The following is a 15,672-nucleotide window of genomic DNA, read 5'->3' on the forward strand; positions in this document are numbered from 1 at the left end:
ACTGAGGTATCAAGCTTAGTGAAATAAATAGACAGAAAAAGACATATATCCTCTGTTATCACTTATATGCATAATCTGAAAAATAAGTGAGTGAATATAACAACCACAATAACAACAACAAAAATAGACTCATAGATATGGAGGACAAAATAGCAGTTACCAGTGGGGGTAGGTAAGGGAGGAGGGGCAAGATAGGGATAGAGGATTAAGAGGTACCAACTACTATGTATAAGATAAATAAGCTACAAGGATATATTGTACAGCACAGGGATTATAGCTAATATTTTATAGTAACTATAAATGAGAGTATCATCTACAAAAAACTTGAATCGCTATGTTGTATATCTGAAACTAATATAATATTGTAAATCAACTATATCTCAAGAAAAAATAAGTTTTAAAGATATGGGAAAAGAAAATCAGAGATCTAACAGCTGACTACAAGAGGGTGGATGCCACAGGAGAAGAGTAAAGGGGGTATTTTTAGTTGGGTTTAGAAGACATTTACTAAACACCTACCACGTGTTTGGGTACTAGGTCAGTACTGGTGAGTCAGACCTAGACATGTAAGCCCAATGAGGTCAACGGCTTTATCTAATCACTGCTATATTCATAGTATTTAACAGCATGCCTGGCACTTTGTCAGAAATTAATAAATCTTTACAGAATGAACCAATGAATGGAAACATGAAATTTCTCTCGGGGGAAGACAAAGTTTTGAAAGCTGTAGTGGCTGTATTTTCATATGTGTATCTCCTATGCAAGACCAAGTTCCTAGAGTCCTATAAGTTGAGCATGGTAACCCTACACCTATCACATACTGCCTCGCCTCTAGCAGGCAATCAAAAGACAGCTGGGACTCGGGGGGAGCGATGGCGAGGGGCTTTCCGTGGTGCTGGTCACAGTCTACTTCCTGACGCCATGAGCACCTACACAGGTGTAGTCACTTTGTCATAATTCAGTGAATCTCACACTTGTAATTTACACACATTCCTGTGTGTTCTATTTTTAATTAAAAGGGCTTTTTAAGAAAGTAATGTTGAAAAATTGCTTCCCCCTCCCTCCCCTAACTACCCTTTATAAAACAAGTCCACTTCTTCAAAGAAAAGGAGCACCACAGGAATTCCCTGGCAGCCCAGTGGTTAAGACTCCTCACTTCCACTGCCGAGTGTGCAGGCTCCATCCTGGTTGGGGAACTAAAATCCTGCAAATTTGGGCCAAACCAAAAAAGAAAAGAAAGTAAAAGGTTCACCTTAACAATTACAGAACAGAATCACTAAAGCCGCCAGCAAGCTGGCGATGAGAAAAAGAACGCTGAAAGGCCAACATCTGACTAGTCGTGGCCTTTGATAAGGCAAAAAAGACAGGTCATGGCCTCAAGGAAAGAGCATCACAGTTAGCAAGTGGAATCACACACCATTGCTATCAATGCCGCCAAGCCCAGACAGCACCAGGCTCACGTGTTCATGGTGCTGAGTTGGTCAGAAGGGGCAGCATGACGGCCAAAGAGCATGAACCACAGTGCAGGCAGGCAAGGCTGGCGGCCGCAAACCTCTTGTCACGTGTATACTTCTGCTCCTTCTCATGGGATTCTAGCACTCTCCAAACTAGACATCATTTCCTTTTCACAGATATAGAAACAGGTTCAGAAGAAACAGATGGAGAGTGATAGACCTGGGGTGTTAACACAAGCGTGCTGACTCCAAAGGCCATGGAGCTATCTGGACCTACAGGAGTTCCACTTCAATCCTTGCTGGAAGGAGGACATCATAAGGCTTTGATTCTATCACATCAACAAGACCTGCAAAAGGAGCCTTGTGGCAGGTTGGGGATTCAGCCTTTCTCAGATGTCCAAAACACACACTTTTCCACTTCAAGCATGATGTCTCCTGATCTCGTCCCTCCAGAAGCCAAGTGGTCAACCCAGCACAGCCTCTGGCTTATGTCATCCAGAGGCAGACAAGGAGGGCTCCACCTGCATCACCTTCCAGAAGAGTACTCACTGCCTCTTATTCAGCTACGATGTGTCACTCAAGAGTCTGATCCTTCTGCTTTCAAACATTTACTTTCTCTACAGAGGGGGTAGAGGAAAATGAAACCAGTGACTCATCAAAATGGCATGTTTTACAATCCAAATATCCACTGACAGATGAATAGATATATGTGCTATGTGTGTGTATATATATATACATATATATACACAAACATACACACACAGTAGAATACTACTCCATCATAACAGAATAATGCCACTTGCAACAACAAGGATGGACCTAGACATTAGCCTACTAAGTGAAATAAATCAGAAAGATAAAGACAAACATCACATGATATCATTTCTACGTGGAATCTAAAATAGAACATAAATGAATTTATCAATGAAACAGAAACAGGCTTACAGATATAGATATCGGAACTGTGGTGGCAGAGGTGGGAAGGTAAGGATGGATTGGGAGTTTGGGATTAGTAGATGCAAACTATTGTAACAGAATGGATAAACATCAGGTCTGACTGCATAGCACAGGGAACTATATTCAATATTCTGTGATAAACCATAAAGGAAAAGAATATGAAAAAGAATGTATGTGTGTGTGTCTGTATGTAGTCACTAGGTCATGTCTGACTCTTTGCGACCCCATGGACTGTAACCTGCCAGGCTCCTCTGTCCATGGGATTCTCCAGGCAAGAATACTGGAGTGGGTTGCCATTCCCTTCTCCAGGGGATCTTCCTGACTCAGGGATTGAACCTGAGTCTCCTGCTTGGCAGACAGATTCTTTACCAGAGCCACCAGGGAAGCCCATATATATCTGTATATATAACTGAATCATTTTGCTGTACAGCAGAAATAAATACAACATTGTAATCAACTGTACTTCAATAAAAAATGTTTCTTAAAAAACATGTTTTACCTCAAGAGAAAAATCAACAGATCCCCAGGAGATCCAGCCCACCTGAAACAGCAGTCTCCTCACCAAATGCAACTTCAGTAGAGATTCTGGAGACAGTGCCCACAGACAACCAATACACCACACAACAGAAACAGACCCTCAGAAATCCTCCACTGAGACAAATGGCAGTCACGTCAGAGCTGCTCTGACAAATGCCAGGCTGATTTCAAAGCACCTGTTGGTAGAGGCACCAACTCATGAGCCACACAGATAGGCAGGCAACCTGGGGCCCCAGGGTCTCTTCCCTGGGTTCCCAGTTCTGTTCCTGCTCAGAACTACTTCTTACAGCATCAGTCCTATCATAAATTTACTAGAATAATAAAGACCGTAACTGTTTCAGTTTACAAAGTATCTGCACTTCTTTTGTCAAAAAAAGAAAACATTTTAAATGGCAACATCTCAAATCTCAACCTGGCTGTTTCACAGCAGAAGCTCAATACATATAATTATATATCATCTGTGTTGATGAAGAAAACACTAATAACCCCGACGGGATAATACAAAATTACACATATGGCTATAGGCCGTGTTTTTCATGTCAAATCTCTCTCTCTTAGAATGTTGCTTACAGGCCGCCCTAAATTCAGAAGAACCTAAAAAGCTACCTACAGTGTTTTCTCATCCTATGGCTCTACACAGCACCTCACCAACTCCACTCCATGTTACAAAAGGCCTACATTCAGATGAACGCCAGAAGCCTAAAGCAAAGATAGTTTTTCTCAAAAGATAATGCATCTACCTTCCTCTAAGATAATAACTGTGGTTTAAAAGATCTAGCATTCTAGCATTTCTTGAGTTTAAGATCTAGTTTATATCAACAAGTATTTCACTAAACAAAATTAGGAGGCATCGCTAGTAAGACTTGACAGTAAGGTACTAAGGTTGATTATATATATATTTTAAAATTAAACAGGGCTTTCCTTGTGGCTCAGCTGGTAAAGAATCCGCCTGCAATGCAAGAGACCTGGGTTCGATCCCTGGGTTAGAAAGATCCCCTGTAGAAGGGAAAGGCTACCCACTCCAGTACTCTGGCCTGGAGTATTCTGTACAGTCCATGGGGTTGCAAAGAGTCGGACACGACTGAGCAACTTTCCTTCCTTCCTTCCTCCTTAAACAGGCACCTAAGCCATCTACCATGTACAATGATGCTGAGCTGAGCAATGTGCCTACAATCCAATCCTAGTGAAGAGATGCCCAAGAAGAGGAAGCACAAATGTCACCAGCAAAGGAACAAAGATCTCCTAGCAACAGCCAAAGCAACTAGGTTAAGGGCTGAAAACCAGCATTAGAAGGGATAACTGAGCAATGGACTGGAAAAATCCAGTTCAGGTGGAAAATACACATGGCCCCAGGACCTACTGAACTGGAAAAATCCAGTTTCAGGTGGATGCTGGCAAGTGGCAAGAGACATCAATCAGTCTTTCAGAAGCCCATCAAAAGATTACAAATGCTTATGCAGGTTCGGAGTTGAGGATTCGAGAAGTACCTCATCTGGGTGATCAGTGGTAAGAAAACAATTATAGGATACTCAAGGCAAGTTGTGGAGAAGGCAATGGCAACCCACTCCAGTCCTCTTGCCTGGAAAATCCCGTGGTTGGAGGGGCCTGGTAGGCTGCAGTCCATGGGGTCGCTGGGAGTCGGACACAACTGAGCGATTTCACTTTCACTTTTCACTTTCATGCATTGGAGAAGGAAATGGCAACCCACTCCTGTGCTCTTGCCTGGAGACTCCCAGGGACGGGGGAGCCTGGTGGGGGGCCGTCTCTGGGGTCGCACAGAGTCGGACACGACTGAAGCGACTTAGCAGCAGCAGCAGCAAGGCAAGTTGCAGAATTGTGAAATGCTAAGGTCTGACAGGACCCTCGAACATACCTAATAAGTAACTGGCAAAGCTGGACTGGAGCCCAAGTTTCCTAAATCAGTGGCCATAAGGGGTGATTTGAAATACTAGTGCTGACACTATAAATTGAATGATCTAATCAGAGGGTAACAAATCGTTTTACAATTCTGGAGGTTTCCAGTTTTCTGCTTTCAACAAAATTAAAGGGAGGTAAGTATTGAGTTGGTTGATTCAAAAAGACACATAAAGGTTTTGACATATAATTTAAAAGATTAAAAACTAAGTGACCAGGGCAGGAATAACGTCACAGATGTAGAGAATGGATTTGTGGGCAGGGATATGGGAATGAACTGAGTGTAGCACTGATATATATACACCACCATGTGTACAATACATAGCTAGTAAGAAGCTGCTATATAGCATGGGGAGCTCAGTTCTGTGTTCTGTGATGACCTAGAAAGCTGGGATGCTGGGAGGGAAAGCAAGGACGAGGCTCAAGAGGAAGGGAATATATGTATACGTATAGGGGATTTATGTTTTACAGAAGAAACTGACGCAGCACTGTAAAGCGACTATACTCCAGTTAAAAATAAAAACAGTAACTGAAACTGATATGAAAAAAGTGCTTCTGATCCTGCCTACTTCTGTCAACAAGGTTTCTCAAATTTTACATCTACGCAAATGAAAAATCTTATTCTCGCATTAAGTAATAATCCTCAATACATGAATAATTCAGTGTTGGAGCTCCATTTGTCTCAAGTTGCTTTCTGACATAATTCTACCTTTCATGTTTAATTACTTATCCAAAATGTATACCTACTTGTTCTGATTAATTTATGTTAATAACCATACTGACACAAACCAAAAGAAATTAACACTGAAGAGACTTATGAGGATAGAAAATAAAAAATCATTCCCATCACTCCATATTTTTGTTGCAGAAGGATGACAGAATGATCAATAAAAGATTTTCAGGTATAAAAATAAATTAACAGTTTGTGGAGGAAGTGGAAGTGAAATATCATTTCAAGGAGAAAAAAATGAAAAATTAACATTTCTGATTCAATGAAAAGCTTAGTCATGTATTTTTTAAATGGATGACAATAGGTCAACTTACAACAGTATTTAGAGCCCACTAGATTCATTTTAGAAGAATGAAATAATTGTTATTTTAAAACACCAACATTTACAAAATATCAGAAATTACATGATTTGTTACTCTAATTATGTGATGAAAAACCATGTGATGGGGATAAAGAATTCTCCAAAATTCTCTTAGCAAATTTCTCTTAGAAATGTATGCAAACATTTAAAGGCCATAGTCCAAAATCCCAGGTCAGCACCCTTAGCATCCCTGTACCAACGTGCACAGAGCAGGAACAGAGCTCACCCTCCACCATCTAGGAAGAGATGATTCTAGAGACACCTGCAGAGCTCTGGGCTTCCTTCAGGACAGGCAGGCAAACAGAGGGTGTTTGCTGAGATATGACGCAACAGCGCTTCAGCTGAGGGGAGGGAAGAGAAGGGAAAGGGAGGGGAGATATCAGACCAGTAGCATACTTACAGACTGACTAAAGCGATTAAAGAAAGAGAGAAGCACAGCTCAACTTCAAGGACACATACAAATATTCTTATGCTTCCACGTGTGTACTAGACAAAATGTCTTACCTTACTGAAGCTCTAGAAAAATGTGCCACAAGTCATACAAAAGGCCAAGTGGTAGAATCTTCGGTTACCATTATTGTGAAAATGAATGCTCAACCAAAATGAAGTGTGGGACCACACAGGATGGGAATAAAAGGCACTGCTGGACATCTTAGGGCACTCAAGGTTACTATAGGAAGTAAGAGTGGTTCAGAGATACTCTTGACACTTTTCCTGCAGTTTCACACAGGGTATCCATGTGAAAATAACTGCTTTTTATTAATGAAAGAACCGTATGCGGGACTTCCCTGGTGGTCCAGTGACTAAGAATCCGTCTTGCAATGCAAGGGATGCGGGCTTGATCTCTAGTCAGGAAACTAAGATTCCACTCGCCTCTGAACAACTGCTGGTGGCTCAGACGGTAAAGCATCTGCCTGCAATGTTGGAGACCCAACTTCGATTCCTGGGTCGGAAAAATCTCCTGGAGAAGGCAATGGCAACCCACTCCAGTATTCCTGCCTAGAAAATCCCATGGACGGAGGAGCCTGGCGGGCTACAGCCCATGGGGTGACAGAGTCCGACATGACTGAGCGACTTCACTCTCTCTCTCTCTCTCTGAACACCTCAGTCCGTGTACCCCCATGCACCGCAAGGAAGATGCAACTAAGACCCAAGGCAGCCAAATAAACAAATAAAAAAAAAATTTTTTTTTTTAAAGGAACCCTATGCTCTGAAAAGATCATTTTTAATAGCCAGGTGCCAATGCAAATTGATCTTTTTTCATATTATCATCCCCTTCCATCATCATTCAAAACTCTCAAAGCATACATGACTCATTTTAGAACCAATGTCCCCAGGACTTCCCTGTTAGCACTCTGTGCTTCCACTGTAGGGGGCCTGTGTTCATTCCCTGGCGGGGGAGCTAAGATCCCACAGGCCGCACAGCATGGACGAAAGAGAAAATAGAAACAATGCCCTCATACCTAATCAAAGCACTGCTTATATAAGGCCTAAAAGTCCACCGTTTTATACGATTCTTTATAGTCCTCAGGTTACATAGTGTACTGATGGTACTTTTGTGGCTGTAAATACTTTGCTTTCTGAGTCAACTCTCCTATTAGACTTTACTGAACGCTGATGAGTCTGTTCTGTTCAGTTCAGTTCAGTCGCTCAGTCGTGTCCAACTCTTTGCGACCCCATGAATTGCAGCATGCCAGGCCTCCTGTCCATCACCAACTCCCAGAGTTTACCCAAACCCATGTCCATTGAGTCGGTGATGCCTTCCAACCATCTCATCCTCTGTCATCCCCTTCTCCTCCTGCCCCCAATCCTTCCCAGCATTAGCGTCTTTTCCAATGAGTCAACTCTTTGCATGAGGTGGCCAAAGTATTGGAGTTTCAGCTTCAACATCAGTCCTTCCAATGAACACCCAGGACTGATCTCCTTTAGGATGGACTGGTTGGATCTCCTTGCAGTCCAAGGGACTCCCAAGAGTCTTCTCCAACACCACAGTTCAAAAGCATCAATTCTTCGGCGCTCAGCTTTCTTCACCGTCCAACTCTCACATCCATACATGACCACTGGAAAAACCATAGCCTTGACTAGACGGACCTTTGTTGGCAAAGTAATGTCTCTGCTTTTAAATATGCTATCTAGGTTGGTCATAACTTTCCTTCCAAGGAGTAAGCGTCTTTTAATTTCATGGCTGCAATCACCATCAGCAGTGATTTTGGAGCCCAAGAAAATAAAGTCTGACACTGTTTCCACTGTTTCCCCATCTATTTCCCATGAAGTGATGGGACCAGACAGAGAAGGCAATGGCACCCCACTCCAGTACTCTTGCCTGGAAAATCCCATGGATGGAGGAGCCTGGTAGGCTGTAGTCCATGGGGTCGCTAAGAGTCAGACATGACTGAGCGACTTCACTTTCACTTTTCCTGTTCATGCACTGGAGAAGGAAATGGCAACCCACTCCAGTATTCTTGCCTGGAGAATCCCAGGGATGGCGGAGCCTGGTGGGCTGCCGTCTATGGGGTCGCACAGAGTTGGACACGACTGAAGCGACTTAGCAGCAGCAGCAGCAGCAGATGGGACCAGATGCCATGATCTTAGTTTTCTGAACGTTGAGCTTTAAGCCAACTTTTTCACTCTCCTCTTTCACTTTCATCAAGAGGCTCCTTAGTTTGTCTTCACTTTCTGCCATAAGGGTGGTGTCATCTGTATATTTGAGGTTATTGATATTTCTCCCAGCAATCTTGATTCCAGTTTGTGTTTCTTCCAGCCCAGCGTTTCTCATGATGTACTCTGCATATAAGTTAAATAAGCAGGGTGACAATATACAGCCTTGACATACTCTGTTCTGTTAACACCTGACAAATTCTATACTTCTTACTTTGTCTTTTAGAAAGTCTGTCTTTCGGGACTCCCCTGGTGGTCCAGTGTCTAAGACTCTGATCTCTCAATGCTGGGGCCCTGGGTTTGATCTCTGGTTGGGGAACTAGATCCCACATGCCACAACTAAGACCTTGTGCAACCAAATAAATAAGCAAAAATAAATATTAAAAAAAAAAATAATAAAGTCTGTCTTTTCTTTATTATCTCCATGTAAATTTTTCAGTGCATTTGGAAATATTTCATTTTCAAAAGAAGTTTTTGATTTGCTGTTGAAAGAAAATGAATACATGTATTAAAATCAAATTAACAAATTAAATATTAAAAATAATACTTTGAAAATGTTTCATTGTTAGGCAACTTAGTTGCCAAAAACTATGTGTGCAACTATAAAACTCATAAATAGAAACTTGTAAAAACCTGTAGATAATTCCAAATGAGGGTTTTCAGTGGGTTTTGAATCTACTAGTTAAAAAAAAATAAATGGAGCACCTTGGTTTGCAAAAACAGCTGATGGACAACAAAGAAGATGAAAATTTCCTAGCTATAATTGGGGGATGGGACTCTCATGATTGGATAAATACTACAAATGATGAGTTTCTTGTACCTGGATCATTTTGGGCAATAAGTTTCTCAAATACAGTCATTAAATCAAGATTTGAGAGACTTATTAACAGAACCAAACCTTCAGCCTTATATTATCACTAAGAGTAATATCACCAAGATCATGAATCATCACATTTAAGTAAGGTTTTTAAAAATCAAACATTCAGTGAGAACCAAAAGGCTTTATACTGTTAAAGAAGCCACATTTTTAAGTGTATATCTCATCTTTCTTATCATTCTATAATCCATATTTTTGTTTTGAATTATAGTAATTATACTGACATAATTTACATATACAGGTACATGATACTTTATAACAATATAATCAAATGCTTTAATGATAAATCAGTTTAATGATAAAGAGTTTGCTGGACAAGAAAGCACATACATACATACATACACACACACACACAGATTATACCCTCAAACTTTAAAAAATTGAGACACGTGTCTAAAAAATCTTAGGGATCTTAAGGAAATCCAACAGCACCATCTCTACAACCTGTGTCCATCACAAGATCTCATGAGAACAAGACTCAATGAAGATATAGTATCAGTGAAAGACACAATCAAAAAATGGGTAGAAGAAAAAGTACTACAAAAATGTCTGAGACAAAAAAAAAAAATGGGTAGAAAACCTAAACAGACATTTCTCCAAAGACACAGAAATAGCCAACAGGCACGTGAAAAGATGCTCAACATTGCTAATTATCAGAGAAATGTAAATCAAAATGGCCATCATAAAAAAGTCTACAAATAACAAGTGCTAGGGAGGGCATGGGGAAAGGGGAACCCTCCTACACTGTTGGTGGGAACTTAAAAAAAAAATTTAAAAATAGTATCAGGCAGAAGACCTAAGCAAATGCTATAGGTATGGTGAGCTGAAGCTAGGTGACCAGACAGTGTGCCTCAGAAACACACTTCAAAGACTTTCCAACAAGAAATAAAGGAGGCAACAGCAAGCAGCACGACCTGCTGTCTGGGCTTCATTCCAATAGGCACGTGCTAGGCACACTAGTGCAATGAACAAGAGGAGAATTTCAGTCAGAGCAAACAGCAGATGTAAAGAGCCCTGGGTGTTGGGGTGGTAGGGAGCTTGATGGGCCAAGTCAGGAGTGTGGCCAGAATCAAGAGCAAAGAGAGGAGTGGCAGGAGATCAGCAGGGCCAGATCCCGCCAGGCCTCTCAGCAGCAGTTTGGGGCAGTACAAAGCAGACAATGTCAGCTGTTTCTCCCAGCAGAGGACTGAAGCAGCCCTGTGGTTCTGGAAGCACCTGATGGAGGGATGCTATGGACTAAGTGATCTGGCTGTATGGGGGTGGCTGCTGAGGTTCCAAGAACCCAGGTCCAGGGAGTACTCCAGGGCACTCCAAAAGCAGATGCTGACTCATGGTCAAGCCAAGCTGACAGCTCCGACCTCTGAAGGGACTGCAATGTCCTCTCGTGGGCTGTATTATTCATACACTGTCCAACTGACCTGCCTCAAAATATCTCTGAGGGCTAGTCTCTGCTGGCAAAGAAAGTCCAAAACCGGAATAGGTTTAGTAAAGGAAAAACCTGGATTCCTATCCAGCTTCTGTCACTGACTAGCTACATGACCTCTCCCACTGTTACCCGTCATTGGGGAAGATACCTGCCCCACTTCAAAGGGAAGAGACAATCAAATGCTTTAATGCTAAATTGGCTGGCTGGTAAAAGCTCTTTAAGCAGTTTTAAACTATACTGAAGACTTTCTCTCATATTTTCTTATTTCCTGGCTTCCTCTCAAGTCCAAGCACTTGATATAGTGTTCTGCAGAATGACATTCAGCAAATACCCATTTAGTACACATTAAATAAACACTAGACTCTGAATAAGCAGTATCAATGAGTTAGGGTTCAGGTGGGCTTTTTATTGTCTAGTCATTGCAACACAAATAGGACAATTAAATATGGTTTCAACTGTGGCTTCAAAAGCCTAATTGAAATAGTCATGAATGAAAAGAATAAAAGGGTAATTATAAATTATGGTTTGCCTCAGTCAGTCCAACAAATGCTGAATGACAATGCTGCGTAAAACACTGTAACGGGCATTAAAGCAAAAATAAATGAGTTGCTCTTACAGAACTTTTATTATAGTGAGGGAAGCAGTCAACAAATAACGCCAGCAATTGGGAGCTTCCCAGGTGGCTCAATGGTAAAGAATCTGCCTGCTAATGCAGGAGTTATGGGTTAGATCCCTGGCTTTGGAAGATCTTGTGGAGAAAGAAATGGCAACCCACCCCAGTATTCTTGGGCTTTCCAAGTGGTGCTAGTGGTAAAAAAGCCGCCTGCCAATGCAGTAGGCATAAAAGACAAGAGTTCGATCCCTGGGTCAGGAAGATCCCCTGGAAAAGGGCATGGCAACCCACTCCAGTATTCTTGGAATTCCAGAATTCCAGGGACAGAGGAGCCTGTCAGGCTACAGTTCACAGGGTCTCAGAGTCAAGTAGGACTTAGCAACTAAACAACAAAGGCAAAATGTGGTGAAACTACAGAAGCATTAGAGATAAAAAATAATTCTGATTAAGGATATGGATAACAAGGTTCCCTGGGGGAAGTATTAACCTAACAGAAGCCTTAAAAGGATTATAGGCCATTCCAAAGAAAAGACCAGGAGCAAAAGTATAACTGAAAGCAGTTCCACAGATGTGTGGTGTATATTTGGGTGTGCAGAAGCAGGACAAGAGTAGAAAAATAAACAGTCTGGGGCCACATCTTCGGGGGAGGGAGCTGTGCAATGTGCTGAAATAGTTGACCTGTAGTCTGGGTGATGGAGACGCATCCAAGGCTTCCCAAAAGAAGAGTGACCCAGTCAGAGCTAAGCTAAGGAAGGCCTCTCTGAGGACAGTGCAGAAAAAGAGACTACTTTAACTGGCCAAGGAAGAAGCCACAGGGCAGTAAACAGCAAAAATGAAGACAACAGGGAATGGCAGCTAAAGGCAAGGGTATATATGCAGGTAAAGAAATTTAAACTGTCATTTTTCCCACCAATCAGGGTTACTTGTTGCTCTCTCTAGACCTATCCTTTAAGAGGAAATATGAGAATCTGGTCTTTAACAAACATCCAGATTACTTTCTCAACCCACCACAATTTTAGATGAGTTTTTAGCAGCGATTTGTCCTGTCAGCCCAGTGGAGCTTACTCTAGGGTTCTAATTCATCTTAATTTGTAAAACAAACTTTTAAAATGTGATATATGGAGCAGCAATCGCTACTTTTGCCTTCCACAACCAAAATAATTTAGGCTAAGATAAAATACTTGCAACTCAGGGCAGACACAACACTTAGACAAATTAGAGCTCTGCAGAGGAGCTAAACAGGGAGTTGTTTTCTCCTATAAAGCAGGGGAGAGAGCAGTGAAGATCTATACTATGGGGCCAATGTGCATTTCCATTTCCTTTTCGGTCAAGTACCTCTGAAACCATTCTGTAGCCATTTCCAAGTAGCCCCTTTCCAGGTTGAAGGTGTAAACTTGTGTCCTCCAGGCATGCCTTGGTCAAGTCTTCTTAAACAAGAACAACGGCTAGGACAGAGCAGTACCTATCTAGTTTTGGCTCCATCACTAAATACATGACCTAAGTTCACTATTTCCCTCATCCATCAGTGATGAGATGAAGTGCTGGACTCCAGGACCTCTGAGGTTTCTTCTACCTCTAAAACTGTCATTTTCTGTTGATGCCCTTGGACCTTCTCCCAAATGCCTTTAACAAGCCCAGAGCAAACACCCAGGAAGTACAGTATCAACCTTGCTTCCAGAGCCCCCTGTACTAAAATGTTCAGGCTTGAGACTCCCAAACGAGGTCCAATCTGTTAATGGGGACCATCCTTTAAACAACCCACCCTCCCCCCCAAAAAACGAAACAAAACAAAAATTCAAACTCCTTGGAAGAAAGATGCTAAGGACTGGAATATAGAGTCATGACATAATTGCCGCAAACTGACTACAACACAAAATTTTCAAAGTCCAATGCTCCTTGGGACTTTTTTAGTAACAAAAAAATTATAAAATAACTCTAAACAACGGCAAACTATTTGTCAATGCCCAAAAGGTACAACATGCTTTAAAAACTGCATGAGGGACTTTCCTGGCAGTCCAGTGGTTAAGACTCCACATGCTGCCAATGCAGGGAGTGCATGTTTGATCTCTACTGAGGGAACGAAAATCCCACATGCCACCTGACACAGCCAAAGATTTAAAACTGTGTGAAAACAGACCCCTTTTTGGGATTATCTTCTTCCTTGATTAGAAACAGGGACAAGAGAGAGTTCCCTTAAGAGCTCATTGCTAGTTCCTGCATGACACATTGCCAAAATAGCACTTATACGTATACTGTTTATCAACCGAGGACAGGCGATCACTGAGGAACACAAAAATAAAAAGGGAGCTATTTCACCTTTTAGGATCTCAATTTCTACCTCTGTAGTAACTAAATTATTTAGTTGATTACCAAGGTCATTTTGTTTCTAAATGCTACACTCATATGTCAGTTTCAGTCTCCCTACCCCTAGGAGGGCTGGATCTCAAGTCAATATTTGAGTCCAACTATACGCCACGTCGGCTTCCCTGGTGGCCCAGACGGTAAAGAATCTGCCTTCAATGCAGGAGACCCAGGTTCGATCCCTGGGTTGGGAAAATCCCTGGAGAAGGGAATGCCAACCCACTCCAGTATTCTTGCCTGGAGAGTTCCATGGACAGAGGAGCCTGGCAGGCTCCAGTCCATGGAGTCGCAGAGAGTCGGACACGACTGAGCGACTGACACATACACACACACACACACACACACACACACACGCACACACACACGCCAGGTATTGTGCTAGGAGCGCTGGGAATACAGCCATCAACTACAAAAAAGAAGCCGCGCAACACGAATATGCTCGGGAGTGGGGGGTGGGGTGCTGGTTCAAATGTAACAGTTAAACTTCCTAAAAGAACTGGCATCCTAGTTTGGCTTTGGCTTAACATGGAAAAAATTCCAAATTAAAAAAGGCATTCAACCAGGGGCAAATTCAACATAAACTTCTGGGCCCTAAAACAGGCAGATTTCCTAGCCCTGGGAGCTACGGACGAGATTAACTAATCAATAAACAAGTTCCACAGCGCTAGCTGCCGTGTCAGGGCCCCACGCGCCAAAGAAGTCCAGACCTGGAGGGAAACGTGTAAAACCAAAATGGAGGAGGGGCTCCGGCAGAGTCAGATCCGGAGTGAAAACCTCATGGCTCTCTTCTCATGGCGCCAACCAGCCTTCCTGCTCCGCTCTCCCCAACCCGAGGAGGCATCATCTCGCCTCGCCAAACCCAGCGCGCAGCACCCATGTCTCGCAGGCTCCCCTTGAGCCCGTGCGCCGAATCAACTTGCAGATTGTTAAACAGTAGGGGAAACAAGTAGCCACATCTTAAAGGAAGGGGAGCAAAGAAAGAAACATCTGTCAGGACTCCACCCTTCTCCACCTGCAGAAAAAGCCGGGGGTAAAGCTAGGAAGCATATCCCTAGCTTTGCTGAAAAAACAAAGAAAGCAGGCTGCTAGAGTGGTCAGACACGCAGAGGATGACCACTTTCCGCGGATCCAAGACGCCTACGGCCTCAGACATCTAAGAGCACGGGGCCAGTACAACTTTCTCATTGAAGCTGACCGCGTTTCCTCTTAAAACCAGAGAGGGAGAGAGAGAGAAAAGCCCCGGCTATGATCATTACATCGATGTCATCTCGCTTATTTGGCTTTCAGGATTTTTACCGGAAACCCCTGCAATCCCCGGCCCCGGCATCCAGTCCAAGTGCGGCTCCTCTTCTTCCCCTGGACGCCGCCTCGTGCTTGCCAGAGCAGCCGTCCGGGTAGGGCTACGCGGCTCGCTCCGCCCTTGGCACCCCGGCTGCGCCGCTGGGCGAGCACATCAACGCCAGGACAGGGGAAGACGGGTGTACCGGGGGTTCGTAGAGGACCCTGCTTAAAGCCCTCTCCCCCACGTCGGACTTGCCAAACAATAAGCATCTGTTTTCCCTGCCCCTCCCCCACAGGACCTCGGCCACGAGTCACTGCCGCCCTTGGAGCGTGCCAGCCCTGCGATCGGTAGCCGGGGTACCTCTGGAACCTCGGATGGCCAGCGTCCCCGCCCGCCCGTCCCCAGCCGCGGCGCCCGTAGTCCGCGCTGGGAGGACTCGGCACTGGAGCGCTGCCAGGAGCGGAGGCGCGCCGGCCACGCGGTGGCTGCAGCAACTGACACG

At 43.4% G+C, this 15,672-nt stretch overlaps 1 protein-coding gene across 5 annotated transcripts in view; it reads right to left on the reverse strand.

Annotated features, from left to right (window-relative positions):
* UCK2 (uridine-cytidine kinase 2) overlaps positions 1–15,672 on the reverse strand; it is a 119,510-nt gene that overhangs the window by 58,093 nt on the left and 45,745 nt on the right. The window contains exon 3 of one of the 5 annotated variants that reach the window (XM_081491341.1): positions 6,180–6,294. The exons of 3 other annotated variants lie outside the window; for them this stretch is intronic. Coding sequence is in view for 1 of the 2 variants with exons in the window: in XM_081491335.1 (XP_081347461.1) it covers positions 15,185–15,439 (255 nt within the window). In the remaining variant the exon portion in view is untranslated. Of the gene's footprint in view, positions 1–6,179; positions 6,295–15,184; positions 15,581–15,672 lie in introns of those variants that run through there. One more of the 5 variants, XM_081491335.1, reaches the window with a different exon arrangement.

This window comes from Giraffa tippelskirchi, chromosome 5, assembly GCF_054371585.1.
Source record: "Giraffa tippelskirchi isolate mGirTip1 chromosome 5, T2T-mGirTip1v1.2.pri, whole genome shotgun sequence".
Taxonomy (NCBI): Eukaryota; Metazoa; Chordata; class Mammalia; order Artiodactyla; family Giraffidae; genus Giraffa; species Giraffa tippelskirchi.